Source organism: Saccopteryx bilineata, chromosome 5 (assembly GCF_036850765.1).
Source record: "Saccopteryx bilineata isolate mSacBil1 chromosome 5, mSacBil1_pri_phased_curated, whole genome shotgun sequence".
Lineage (NCBI taxonomy): Eukaryota > Metazoa > Chordata > Mammalia > Chiroptera > Emballonuridae > Saccopteryx > Saccopteryx bilineata.
The window spans coordinates 58,803,526-58,817,921 of NC_089494.1; the positions used below are offsets into that span (position 1 = coordinate 58,803,526).

At 38.9% G+C, this 14,396-nt stretch overlaps 1 protein-coding gene across 1 annotated transcript in view; it reads left to right on the forward strand.

Moving 5' to 3' along the window:
• The window catches only part of LOC136306882 (uncharacterized), an 80,143-nt gene that overhangs the window by 58,999 nt on the left and 6,748 nt on the right, over nucleotides 1-14,396 (forward strand). The window contains exons 4-5 of the mRNA XM_066233672.1: nucleotides 12,476-12,606; nucleotides 13,130-13,232. Of these exons, the coding sequence (XP_066089769.1) occupies nucleotides 12,476-12,606; nucleotides 13,130-13,232 (234 nt within the window). The remainder of the gene's footprint in view (nucleotides 1-12,475; nucleotides 12,607-13,129; nucleotides 13,233-14,396) is intronic.

Genomic DNA, 14,396 nt, shown 5'->3' on the forward strand with positions numbered 1-14,396 from the left:
GTTCACAGTGGCCAAGACATGGAAACAACCAAAAAGCCCTTCAATAGAAGACTGGATAAAGAAGATGTGGCACATATACACTATGGAATACTACTCAGCCATAAGAAATGATGACATCAGATCATTTACAGCAAAATGGTGGGATCTTGATAACATTATAAGGAGTGAAATAAGCAAATCAGAAAAAAACAAGAACTACATGATTCCATACATTGGTGGAACATAAAAATGAGACTAAGAGACATGGACAAGAGTGTGGTGGTTACCAAGGGTGGGGGGGGAGGGAGGACATGGGAGGGAGGGAGGGAGAGTTAGGAGGAGGGGGAGGGGCACAGAGAACTAGATAGAGGGTGACGGAGGACAATCTGACTTTGGGCGAGGGGTTTGCAACATAATTTGATGACAAAATAACCTAGACATGTTTTCTTTGAATATATGTACCCTGATTTATTAATGTCATCCCATTACCATTAATAAAAATTTATTAAAAAAAAAAAAAAAAAAAAAGATGTCCTGTGACTTTGGGAATTAAATATACTGTTAACTCTAGAGAACACTTGCTTTTCTGTATCTATAATCATTTAATACTGAAAAGTAGAGCCAGGCATTAGCTAGACAGTAATTAATTAATCAGTCATAGGTATACTATAATGTGGTATTGTTTTAATCATCTCCTGGCCGGGGGCGTGGGGAGTTACAAGGCAATTACTTTCTACTAGAACTCACAATTTAATTGAGGACCTTTAGGTTATTTTAATTAAATCATCTCCCTTGAATTTGGACCAAGATGGATCCACCACATACTGAAATCCTGTCTACTACATCATAATGTGTAGAAACATTATTAGAAAATAGAGAGCTCTATGTATATTTCTAGTAGGTCAGGAAAGGTTGGTTTTATAACTCTTCCTTAGAATCCATAAGCCAAAATTTCTAATTTTTGCCAAAGCTATTTCAGATTCAATTTTTGTCTCTTGCCATTAAAACAATTCCCATTTTATTGATGAAGGAAACAAATAGACTACATTTTCCATAAGTAATAGATTTATATTTTAGCACTATTTTATCACAACATACATAAATTTTCTCAGTTCCCCCACTTCTAACAAAAATAATTCAAAATGTTAATGGATTTTTGATTATGTGATTTAAATTTTTTTTAAAACTTATTTATTAATTTTAGAGAGAGAAGAAGGGAGAGAGAGAGAGAGAACATTGATTTGTTGTTCTCCTTGTCTATTGGTTGATTTTTGTATATGCCCTGACCAGGGATAGGAACCCACAACCTTGCCATAAGGGAACGACGCTCTAACCAATTTAGCCACCCAAACAGGGCAATTATGTGATTTTTTTAAAACTTAGATATGCGAAGTCTAGTATGTGGTGGGAAAGGCAGAAAAAATCTGAAAAAGTAAATTGAGATTAGCATGCATAGAACCTTAAATTTCATGTTAAGGAGTGTGGACATTATTCTGTAGGTAGATGGGATCCAATTGGAAAGTTTTCAATCAGGAAACTGATATGTTTGGATCTTTAGGATATTTGAATCTGTAATTCCGATGGCAGTGTGGAACTTAAATTAAAGTGGGGGGCAAAATGGAAACACTTTAATAAGTCTTCATTCTGGAAACCTAATCACTTAATGGTATTTGAGACTGAATTGATAAGGGACTCACCTAAGAAAGTTACACTGAAATGTTGGGAGACAGAAGGATTCAAAAGACATTTCAAATTGGCACTACACAAGGACCACTTAGACACAGGGAATGAAAGTGAGGAAATATAGAACAACTGTGAATAGATGGCGATACCATCAAAACAGAAAAGGAGGAACAGCTCTGAGAAGACACTAATCTAACTGAGCATCACCATTGACACTATCTCCATGCAGTACTCAGTCTTTCATTTTGAAGACAACCATAAATGACCATATCTTGGCAGGTTATTTGTACTCCATTGGAATTCCCCCACAGTGTAGGAGGCCAAGGAAATTATTAAATTCTGGAAATAGGATTCCTATTTGGTCTCTGATAAGAAAGCATCACTATAGTTTTGTCACACTGGTATATATTGGTCTGGTAGACATCTTTGGCTTAGTATAATTAAAAGAATAATTACTGTATTTCTCCATGTATAAGATGCACCTTTTTTTTTTTTGAAAAATTTGGGGCCTAAGAACTGGGTGCATCTTATACAGTGATTGTGGCATTTCAAGTGCCATAGATGGAATTGAGGACAAGGCAATATATGAACACAGTGATTTGTCATCAGACATAGATGAGGACAAGTTAATGGATGAGAGTTTTGACAGTGATGAAGAGTTGTATTAATTTTATGATGAATAAAACCTGAGTTCAATAACTTTATGCAATACTTTTTTTTTTCAAATTTCAGACCCCAAAATTAAAGTGCATCTTATATATGGGAGAGTCTTATATATGGGGAAATACGATATGTTAAACTTTGCATATCACACATCAAAAAGAATACCACTTATTCATTGTCTATTCTGCTTTCCTCTGTCGCCATGGTTAGAGGTAGAGGAATTAAAATTTTATGGTAAAATAAAGTTGAAAAGAATATGATAAAGTGATATGAGGCTCAGATTTTCCAAGTAAATTTTTTTTCTTTTTTCTTTTTATTTTAGTGAGAGGAGAGGAGGCAGACAGACAGACTCCTTCATGCCCCCTGACTGGGATCCACCCGGCAAGCCTACTAAGAGGCAATGCTCTGCCCATCTGGGGCCACTCCTCCGTTGCTCAGAAACTAAGCCATTTTTTAGCACCTGATGTGAAGGCCACAGAGCCATGGGACCAATGCACTCGAACTGATCGAGCCATGGCTGTGGGAAAGGAAGAAAGAAAGAGAGAGAGAAAGAGAGGGGGAGGGGTGGAGAAGCAGATGATCACTTCTCCTGTGTGCCCTGACTGGGAATTAAACCCAAAACATCCACACACCAGTCCGATGGTCTACCAATGAGCCAACCAGCCAGGTAAATTTTCTATGTTCAAATCAATTGGCCAAGGTTCATTTTCACCATACCTTTCCCAGAGAACTAACAAGCTTTTATTTACCTGATTTCTAAATAAAATGATCAAATGCTATTAATATATTTTATTCTGTGTTAAAAATAGAACTAGATACAATCCTGACTTGCGTGCTGCCATTCCAGTATTTTTTGAAAAGTACAAAATTCCAATTTGTGAATAGTGATTTTGCCAAAAGTAAAAGCTCAGCAGCTCAGACTTGTGAAATAAATGACATTTTCTAATTCTGACAGGTCTAATGAACTACAGGAAACATTGGCCTAATTCCACTGTTTGATTTGATATCCTTTTATTAGCTCTAATCAAGAGAAATACAAATTACATATGTAATTTCAAAATTTTCTTGTAACCACATTAAGAAAAAAGTAAAAAGTAATGTGAAATTTATTTATTTTACTAACTTATGTGATGTCCTGTAATGAGGAAATAAACAAGTTTCCTCATTAATTGTAGCTCAGGGACTTAAAGATGACGTATAATCTTGTAGCAAGAAGGTGAAGCTATCCTGTTGTTCATACCAGGTGAAAGCAAACAATTTCTGCCTCATTGCTCACTATAATCCTAATAAATGCCTACTTGTCTTTTTGCATAACAGAAGGAAGATCCAAGTAGGCACTTACTCAAGAGTACCCTGATTTCCTTAAACTATGTCTGAGAACTGATTAGTATTTAGAAATTGGGTAATATCTCTCTTTTCTAGACCTGAAGGTTTTTTATTTGTTTCTTTGATATATAAATCAAGTAGGACCTTAGGGGACCTATCTATTTTTGATCTTAGGGACTCCACGACCAGAAAGTCATCCCAAGGTCAGACTATTGTGATTTTTACACTGACCCTACTACCTTTCAAGTTAGCCACATGTGAAGTTAAATGGTGCTACTTGGACTATGCCACTCTGGGACCCTTCCATCCGCTGGTAACTCTGTAAAGCAAATTCAACTTGAGTCTCTCACTGTCATCCCAGGTCAGGGGACATTCTCCAAAGTACTTCCAAATCTGCTAACCCTGTCCTTATAAATTTGTTTCTCAAGGCCTTTGTGAAGGATGTCTTCTGGACCTTTTGGGAAGGTACAGTTGAGGTGGGTGGTTGGGTCAGAAATAATAAATCCATTCCAGCATTCCTGTTTTCTGAATTTTAAAAATATGTTCTTTTACATTTTATCAGAGATTTGTGTCACAACTTCATTTTTCATGAGTCACCATTGTGTCCAGATTTCAACCTTTAGCAGAACAAACAGACTTAGCTCCAGCTTTTCAAGCTAAAACAGTTCATCTAGAATCTCTTGTAAGCCCTATTTGTAGAATTAGCCCAGTCTAAACCTGTGTTCTCCTCTTTATTCAGCATTCTTAAAACCTTTTCTAACCCACAGTCCACAGATTAATTATAAAGTTCTTTAATTCCTTTGATGCTTGAACCATCCTTTCCTGAATTTCACTTTATAATTGACCTCTTGAAGCGTAGTATAATTTAACTCTAATTAAAGGTCTGGAGAGAGTGCAAGGTAAGAATAAGGCATAAGAGAACTGGCATCCATTTATAAGGCAATTCCCTCAAACATGGTGCGTCAGCATCTTCAAACAAAGGAGAAATTGCCTCATAAGTAAAAGGAGATACTGCTTCAGCTGGTGAGGAAGGCTCAGTGGAGTTTGGTATGGGAGTTTTCTAGAGTCTTTAAATTCTCTTTTATATAGCATTTTCATTTTAAAGATGTAACTTTTCCAATCAGTACCTTAACGTACGTTCACATAAGACCCCAGGTAATTAGGTAAAGTCAACTGATTTGCAAGTCAGCAATCAGCAAGTACAAATATTAGTTTATAGCTATCTAAATTCTAGGGCTGTAAGAGGTTTTGTGGCTTTTTTAAAAAACAAATTCATAGTTTGGGTTTCAGTGCACATTTAAAATTAGAATTTAGAAATTTCCACATGTTGATCTCTTCAGGTGAAGTAGCTAACCTCAGCACACAGCTCTTGAATTCCTCATACCATTCATACTGTTCCGTAGCAACAGCAATTAAGTTCTTCGTGGTCTTATTTTCAATGCTCACCTTAACCCTAATGTTCACAGGCACTAATTGATTCAACTGTTTCACTCTAATATAGTCCATAGCCTTCCCATCTTTGAATATTAATTGGGTCTTTATTATCTTGAAACAGAATCAGTCTGGATAACTAGAGTCTCTTTATATCCTTAAAGAACCTGTTGTTTGTAACCAACTCCCCATTACCACCTTCTGTTCAAGTCAGGATTAGTAGTTACAAGCATTAGAAACCAACTCTAGCCTGGCCTGGGGTGGTGCAGTGATAAGCATTGACCTGAAACGCTGAGGTCACCGGTTCAAAGCCCTGGGCTTGCCTGGTCAAGGCACATATGGGAGTTGATGCTTCCTGCTCTTCCCCCCTTCTCTCTCTCTCTCCTTCAAAAAAAAGAAAAGAAAAAAAAAGGAACAAACTCAAGGTAGCTCATACAGAATGAAATTTTTGGAAGGACACCAAGTAGCTCATGAAATCTATTGGAAAGTTAAAAGCCTGGCTCAGGAAACAGGAGCCAAAAGAGGGTAGCAACAGAAAACTCAGCCAGGGACCTCTGTAGGAACAGTCTGGTTAAAGCAGAACTTGGACAAGAACTGTTACAGGAAGAGTCTAAGCAGAATGCTCTCAGTGACTCAACCACCAACTGACATTCTCATCTCCCAGATTACTGACATCACCACTATCTCTGTAAATAACTTGCTGGACCCTATACCTTTGCCACACTCCTTCTGGATTCGATGTCAGAACCTCCCTGAACAAACAGTTATATGTTGGCTCAAGGGAAAATCTGCTCTTCTTCAGCTTCTATACTGGGAAAAGTGCTAGGATGCTAGGTAACCAGAACACACACACACACACACACACACACACACACACACACACACTTGCATGCACATGTGCATACATGTCAATACCACCAAACTTGTATTTGTTTCTGGACAATAAACTTTATTCTGTTTTATCGGTCTGTCTGTTTATTTTGTTACCACTATGATATTGTTTTTTGTTTGTTTGGTTGGTTTTGTATTTTTATGAAGTGAGATGCGAAGAGGCAGAGAGACAGACTCCCACATGCACCCGACCAGGATCCACCAGGCAAACCCACCAGGGGGCGATGCTCTGTCCATCCAGGGCATTGCTCTGTTGCAACCAGAGCCATTCTAATGCGAGGCAGAAGCCATGAAGCCATCCTTAGCATCCCGACCAACTTTGCTCCATTGGAGCCTTGGCTGCAGGAGGGGAAGAGAGAGATAGAGAGAAAGGAGATGGGGAAGGGTGAAGAAGCAGATGGGCACTTCTCTTGTGTGCCCTGACCGGGAATTGAACTTGGGACTTCCACATGCAGGGCCAATGCTCTACCATTGAGCCAACCCTCCAGGGCCTATGATACTGTTTTAATTTCAACCATTTCATAATTTCTTTGAAAATCTAATAGTTCAAATTCTCTTCCTCCTCAAAGGTTAATTTTTTTTCTTGGCTCTTCTCAGCTTAATTTTTCTCAGTGCATTTCATAACTCTTTCATCAAGCTTCCAAGAATATCCCATTGTGATTTTGATTGGAATTGTATTACATTTATAAATACATTTGGAGACTAATTTAAAGTTTTTAAAATGTTGAATCTTCTTATCCAAGAACATGGTATATCTCTCTATTTATTTAAGCCTTCTTTTATACTCCTGGGTAATTATGAAGTTGTCTCAATGTAGATTTTGCACACTTCTTATGTTTTTGTTGTTAGGGTAAATGGGATTTGTTTCATTCTATTTTCCTTTAAAAGAGTTTTAAGGCCCTCCTTTTGACCCAAGCAAAGCCTTAATTTCTCATAACTTTACTATACCAATAACTCATTCTAATTTTCCTACTAAACTATATGAATCATCAAGCTAAATTATTTTTAGGTTTATTCAGCATTAATTGCCAAATTAAATCTTATTCCTTGTAGTATAAATTTGAGCTTGAAAGTTAAAAGTGGAAGTATTTTCTAGGGAAGTAAATTCAGGGGGAAAAATCAACACAATTGGATAAATAGGAAGATGATAGCCATTGTACTAGTGCTACATCACCCCCTAGTGGACACAAAGAAACATGTCATTATATCAAGAAGGAACCCAGTCTCATCCACAAGCAATTAAAATCTGGAGGGGACCTTAGTAATCTACTAGGTCACCATCTTTTGCATTCAGATAAGGAAACTAGGAAATAAAGTGGAGAAATGATTGCCCCAAGTTCACATAGCCAACCCAAAGATAAAATCCAAGTTCCCTCGCTCTCATTTTCATTTCCCTCTTTCTTTCTCTCCCCTTCCTCTTTCTTACCTTCTTTCCTTCTTCCCTCCCTCCCTCCCTCCCTCCCTTCCTTCTTTCTTTCTTTCCTTTCTTTTTGTGAGCCTACCACCTATTCCTAAACATTATCATTTGTGTGTGCTTCACTGAGCAAATCTTTTCTTTTAACTACACTTACTATTAAAGCTGGGGACAGAGAAACAAGGAAGGACTTAGGATAGAAGAAACAACAAGAGATCCCAGACGTGGCTGATTTGGCTCTCTAGAAATGTTATAGGATGTGGCTTTCCAGTTTTCCCAACACCATTTGTTGAAGAGGCTTTCTTTTCTCCATTTTGTGTTGTTGGACCCCTTATCAAAGATTATTTGACCATATATATGTGGTTTTATTTCTGGGCTTTCTATTCTGTTCCATTGGTCTGAGTGTCTATTTTTCTGCCAATACCATACAGTTTTGAAACTCAACTACAGCCTGTCCCCGTGTACTAAAATTAATTCAAAATGGATCAAAGACCTAAATATAAGATCTGAAACAATAAAGTACATAGAAGAAGACATAGGTACTAAACTCATGGACCTGGGTTTTAAAGAACATTTTATGAACTTGACTCCAATGGCAAGAGAAGTGAAGGCAAAGATAAATGAATGGGACTACATCAGAATAAAAAGTTTTTGCTCAGCAAGAGAAACTGATATCAAAATAAACAGACAGCCAACTAAATGGGAACTGATATTTTCAAACAATAGCTCAGATAAGGGCCTAATATCCAAAATTTACAAAGAACTCATAAAACTCAACAACAAACAAACAAACAATCCCATAAAAAAATGGGAAGAGGACATGAACAGACACTTCTCCCAGGAAGAAATACAAATGGCCAACAGATATATGAAAAGATGCTCAGCTTCATTAGTTATTAGAGAAATGCAAATCAAAACTACAATGAGATACCACCTCACCCCTGTTAGATTAGCTATTATCAACAAGACGGGTAATAGCAAATGTTGGAGAGGCTGTGAAGAAAAAGGAACCCTCATACACTGTTGGTGGGAATGTAAAGTAGTACAACCATTATGGAGGAAAGTATGGTGGTTCCTCAAAAAACTGCAAATAGAACTACCTTATGACCCAGCAATCCCTCTACTGGGTATGTACCCCCAAAACTCAGAATCATTGATACGTAAAGACACATGTAGCCCCTTGTTCATTGCAGCACTGTTCACAGTGGCCAAGACATGGAAACAACCAAAAAACCCTTCAATAGAAGACTGGATAAAGAAGATGTGGCACATATACACTATGGAATACTACTCAGCCATAAGAAATGATGACATCAGATCATTTACAGCAAAATGGTGGGATCTTGATAACATTATACGGAGTGAAATAAGTAAATCAGAAAAAAACAAGAACTACATGATTCCATACATTGGTGGAACATAAAAACGAGACTAAGAGACATGGACAAGAGAGTGGTGGTTACCAGGGGTGGGGGGAGGGAGGACGCAGGAGGGAGGGAGGGAGAGAGTTAAGGGGTGGGGGAGGGGCACAGAGAAAACTAGACAGAGGGTGATGGAGGACAATCTGACTCTGGGTGAGGGGTATGCAACATAATTTAATGACAAGATAACCTAGACATGTTTTCTTTGAATATATGTACCCTGAATTATTAATGTCATCCCATTAACATTAATAAAAATTTATAAAAAAAAGAAAAAAAAGAAATGTTATAGGAAAGAAATGAGCCTGAGTGATACAGCTTTGGCTCACTGAGAAGTCAGAGAAAAGGGGGTCTTGGAGGCAGGTTCAGGGGGTTAGCCCAGGATGAGCTGCCCCTGCCCGTTGCTCCCCTTGTTGCAAGTCTTGTGGAGTCCCTTAGTATTAAGAAGATGTATGCCTGAAAGGGAAGAAGAGGGGAAGGAAAAGGCACACAGTGTGCTCCCAGGAGGGAGAGTACGCACAGGGAGTAAATCTTCACTGAGGACCTACATGCCAGACCCGTACTAAGCACTGGGTTTAGTATGGTAAGGAGAACAGATATGGTCCCATGGTTTCTGCTCTTATAAAGCTTATAGTCTCCCATGTATGTGTGTAATTCTCTAAACCTCAGGTAGACTGTTTTTCCCAGTTCACTTCAGCAAGTCATATTTTAGGTTATGGAAATCAGGGAGCATACAAACATTTTCTAAAATTACTCTGCCCCACCATAATGGAAATAAATAATAAGGATTTGGAGCTAGATGAGACTAACATTGAATCCCAACCACACCATTTTCATGATATTAAACACACTGATTCACTTCTCTGAGCCCCACTTGCTTCTATAAAATGAAAATAATATGTATCCTTTTTGAAGGGTGATGTTTTATAATTATCCTTATTGATACCTAAACGGAGACTTTACTTCTTGAGTCAGAAGTATAAATTATATAGTCCTTTTTAAAGTGCAGAAAAATTATCAAAAAAGTCTTAATGTTGTTCACCTGGTTTCACTGAGAATGTCATTTTCTAGAATTAATACAGAAAATATTCATGACCATTGACATTTTAATATATATTTAAAAAGTAAAATTGTGAGGACCCTAGTAGTGAAGCCAGTATGTGAGCTCTGGTTCTCATGAGAAGCTGCAAGCAGCACTAGCTCCCCTGTCCTGGGCAGCCCGCCCAGGTGCCAGCTCCTCCACATATTCGGGCTGGTTTAGCCTTGGTTCCCAGGCCCTTCTAGGTCAGGTGCCCGGAAGGTTGCCTTTTAGGGCACAGGCTAGCTAACACAGAAAGTTGATATCACCACACTGCTGTAATGGTTGATGTGATAATGGCCCCATGCTGCTATTGTCCTTAAGCTCTATGTCTACCCATACAGGCACTGTTAGGGGGGAGACGGGAGACATCAGAATTGAGACAATGGGAGACATTAGTATCCAGGAGACTTGAGAATAGAGACTGAGGACCTATAGAGGGGGAACATCAGAAGCAAAAATGAATCAGCAATAAAGCATTGCAAAATGTACCACCTTGCCTTCCGGCTCCTCGTGCTTTTCTTCATCTTGCGGATCTCATCGCCTAAGCCATCCCTTGTGAGCAGGTGTGTTCCAACAGAAATCTTCTACAACAGCATTGCTTTAAGGCTATTTTCTTCCATGGCTGATGGCCTTGTTCCACAGAAACAAAGTTCTGTTATTTCAGGTATGATGAAAAATCTGGTGTGACGATTATATAATGGGATTGTTTAAAAGGGGAACAGACCTGCCTGACCAGGCGGTGGCGCAGTGGATAGAGCGTCGGACTGGGATGCGGAAGTACCCAGGTTCGAGACTCCGAGGTCGCGCGCGGGCTCATCTGGCTTGAGCAAAGAGCTCGCCAGCTTGGACCCAAGGTCGCTGGCTCCAGCAAGGGGTTACTCGGTCTGCTGAAGGCCCACGGTCAAGGCACATGTGAGAAAGCAATCAATGAACAACTAAGAAGTCGCAATGCGCAACGAGAAACTGATGATTGATGCTTCTCATCTCTCTCTGTTCCTGTCTGTCCCTGTCTATCTCTGCCTCTGTAAAAAAAAAAAAAAAAAAAAAAATACTGTAAAAAGGGGAACAGACCCAAAATGGAGTCACTTGTGCTAAGACTCGTGTCAGCAAATGGAGACCTAATACCTAAGTAATGGCAATTTCAGCCTTTCCCCGGAACTTAATCTTAATTGATCAGTCTGGAATTTCTCTGGTCAGCACTAGTAAGGTAATCCACCTAATAGAACTCTTTCATCCTAAGGAAGGTGACCCTGCCTGGAACAATTTGCTTTTTTTTTTGTTTTCCCTTTTCTGCCTATAAAAGCCTTTCATTTTATACAGTTCCTGAGGGCATCTCTCTATTTGCTAGGTGGGATGCTGACCAATTCATAAATTATTGAATAAATCCAATTTGATCTTGAAATTTATGCAGTTGAATTTTGATTTTTAAAAGCATCTTATACTAAATTGTATATAAACTTATCCCTCCACCTGTTTAACTGACAAAAGCAGGAGTCATGTTCTACTCAGCTCTCCCTGTTCTTCCCACCCAATGGTCCCTTGCATAGAATTAGAGCATGCTAAATGTGTGCTTTCAAGAAAAACCATCTTATTGCTATTTGGCGTGTACACTGAGGGAGAAGATCTAGCCTAAATTATAAGTAAAATTATTTTGTTTTACTTCAAAGTAAGAATTGTCAAAGAAATCCTATAACATTCCTGCTAGAAAAAAAAAGTAGTTAAATCTTTACTCAAACCAAAGCAAAGCTTCAAAAATATTTAGATACGAGGAGGAGGACTAGGGTGGATGGGGGGAGGACTGGAATAGTTGCACATGCTGCGCACTCCCAAATTCCTTTCCCCGGTGTAGTTTTTTTTAAGTATGCTAGCATAACATCAGTTCTGTGCTTTCAAGGTCAAGCTGGGGAAACTGCCTAGCATTTTCCTCTCTGGCAAGTTCACAGTGTACATTGCTAAATTAAGGTTATCAGAAGACTTGTCTGTATTAAACAAAACTGTTTAAAATAGTTTAACCTCACAAATTTACTTGACCAATGTTTCACCTATAAACATCCTGAAGAACTAGTGGGTTCTGCGGAACACACTGACTTCAAGAAACCATCCTGCTGTGTTCAAAATATCCCTTGTTAAATCCATCTTACACACACACACACACACACACACACACAGCAAGCACACACACACACACACACACACACACACAGCAAGTTATTTTATTTCCAAATCCTGCAAGACAGCATGTAAGCATTTCCAGCAGTGTTTTCAACTATGGAAAAATGAAACCACTTTGGAAGTACCAGAATGTTAACAATTAAATTTTACTTATGTAAGAAGAGGTCAATTTGAGTCCAGGAAATGGCTCCCCAGCAATGCCTGGAATGTTGTCATAAAAACTGATAAACAGATATCCAAATCTTGTTTTGTGCCTGGGAGAGAGAGAGGGGGGATAACAACATAAAGTTATCACCACCAAATCTCACTGCCGTTGCTCACAGCTTTCTACAAACCGATGTACAGTAGCCACTTCCCTCAACTCCATCTTGGGATTTCCAGTTTATTTTGTGTGTTTCTAATTCTTCTCTCTAGATGGCAGCACAGATGAAAAAATACCGGAAGAGAGCTGGCTTCAACAGCAGCAAACACCTATCAACAGCCTGCCCCCAACTCACCCTTCTTTAAAAAAACAAGCAAGCAAACAAACAAAAACAGAACCTAAGGTAAGATGGTTGACAATTTTTTGAAATAGATTCAGTCAGCTATATGGGAATGGAAAGAATTAATGAGAAACTGATATCAGTGAATGAAGAAACTGACCACTTAGCAGTATCTCCCACACTGGATGTGTTTTCTGTATCTTAAAAATAACGTCATCAACATTCCTGTGTCATGAAGAATGTCGTATAACATGATCACCTGCATCATTACTCTGGGTATCTGACACGGCCAAGCACCAAACCATCAGGTTTTCTATTAAGTATTGGATTCACTGAAGATATGTAATGATGCTGTTTACTGACCTTTTTTGCCAACTGATTCTTTGAACCTGCTGTAAAGTGATCACCCTGTCACCAGATACTGCCCTGAAGGTTAGGAAGTTAGCATGAAAGTAACACTTCATTAAAAGCATGTAACTTAAGGTTGAGCTAATAATGCAAGAGAGAAGAAGTGGAACGCATTTAGATCTTTAGAGTTGACATCAAAGCCCCACTAAGGATTTTTTTAAACCTTTACTTTTCCTAGTGTCATTGTATCTCTTCATTAAACAACAGAAGGGAGTCTAACAGCAAGATGTTCACAACACAATCTGCTGACGAAGAGAACACGAAGAAGCTGACCCCTTCAGGTATGGCATTTCAAGAGCTCCGGAGAACGCTAACTTGTTCATGTGTAATGAACTGGACAGAAGCTAAAATGTGACCTTTGCTTTTTAAACAAACTCACTGTGGAGAGGGAAAAGAAATACAGTTTATAAGTGGTTCTTATTTAAGAAAAACCAATTTTCAATGTATCAGTCTTTTTTATTTTATTTTATTTTTCAATTACCCTTTACAGTCAGTATTATTTTGTGTTAGTTTCAGGTGTGCAGCATAGTGGTCAGACAATCACATACTTTACAAAGTGGTCCCCTCATAGTTCACGTATAAAGTCATTGCAATATTAGTGACTAGAGTTCCTACTTTACATCCCCATGCCTATTCTGTGACTACCACTTTGTACTTCTCAATCCTTTGCCTTTTTCACCCAGCCCCAACCCCCACTCCTCTAGCAACCATAAGTCTGATCTCTGTCAGTGTCCTTTTTAAATTCCCGCCCTGTTAGAAAAAAATGTTTCCATTAATTTGAGAAGGGGACGGAAGGGAGAGCAAGAGCTAGAGAGAAAGTGAAAAGGGAGGGAGAGAGAAAAAGAAGCATCAACTTGTTTCACTTAGTTTTTTCATTTAGTTGTGTAGTCAATTGATTACTTCTTGTACATGCCCTGATAGGGGCATTGAATTCATTGAATCCACGACCTCTGGCACTCTGGGTCGATGCTTTATCTACTGAGCTACCCAGCCAGAGCCTCCTTTTTTTTTGTTATGGAAGCAAACATTCTAGGAAATTACTCTAAATACCACATCTTCCCTTGAAGGAATACCTTGTGATAGTCCTTGTGCTGAAAATAATTAATGCTGTGATGACTCTGGCTGTCTGCCTTTGCCGAAACAAACCCTGGTGCTTGAAAGTTACTTACTGGCTGCTTTTTCCTGGGCTTTAAGCTTAAAGACAAAACCAAACCCTAAAATGAAAAAACATAGAGGCATTGCGATAATGCAGAATATGAGGGAGTAAAGGAAGCTGGGATATTGAATATCACCCCTCCAGAGGCCTGTGTGAGCTCCAAGGCCACACCATCCCAGGCCATCTAGAGCTGCAGTCCCACAGCCAGCCCTCAGCTCTGAGCCTTTCCCTGGAATCAAAACTCAGCCCATTCCTCTCTGAGACCCAGGAGTCTTGGAGGTGTGACACA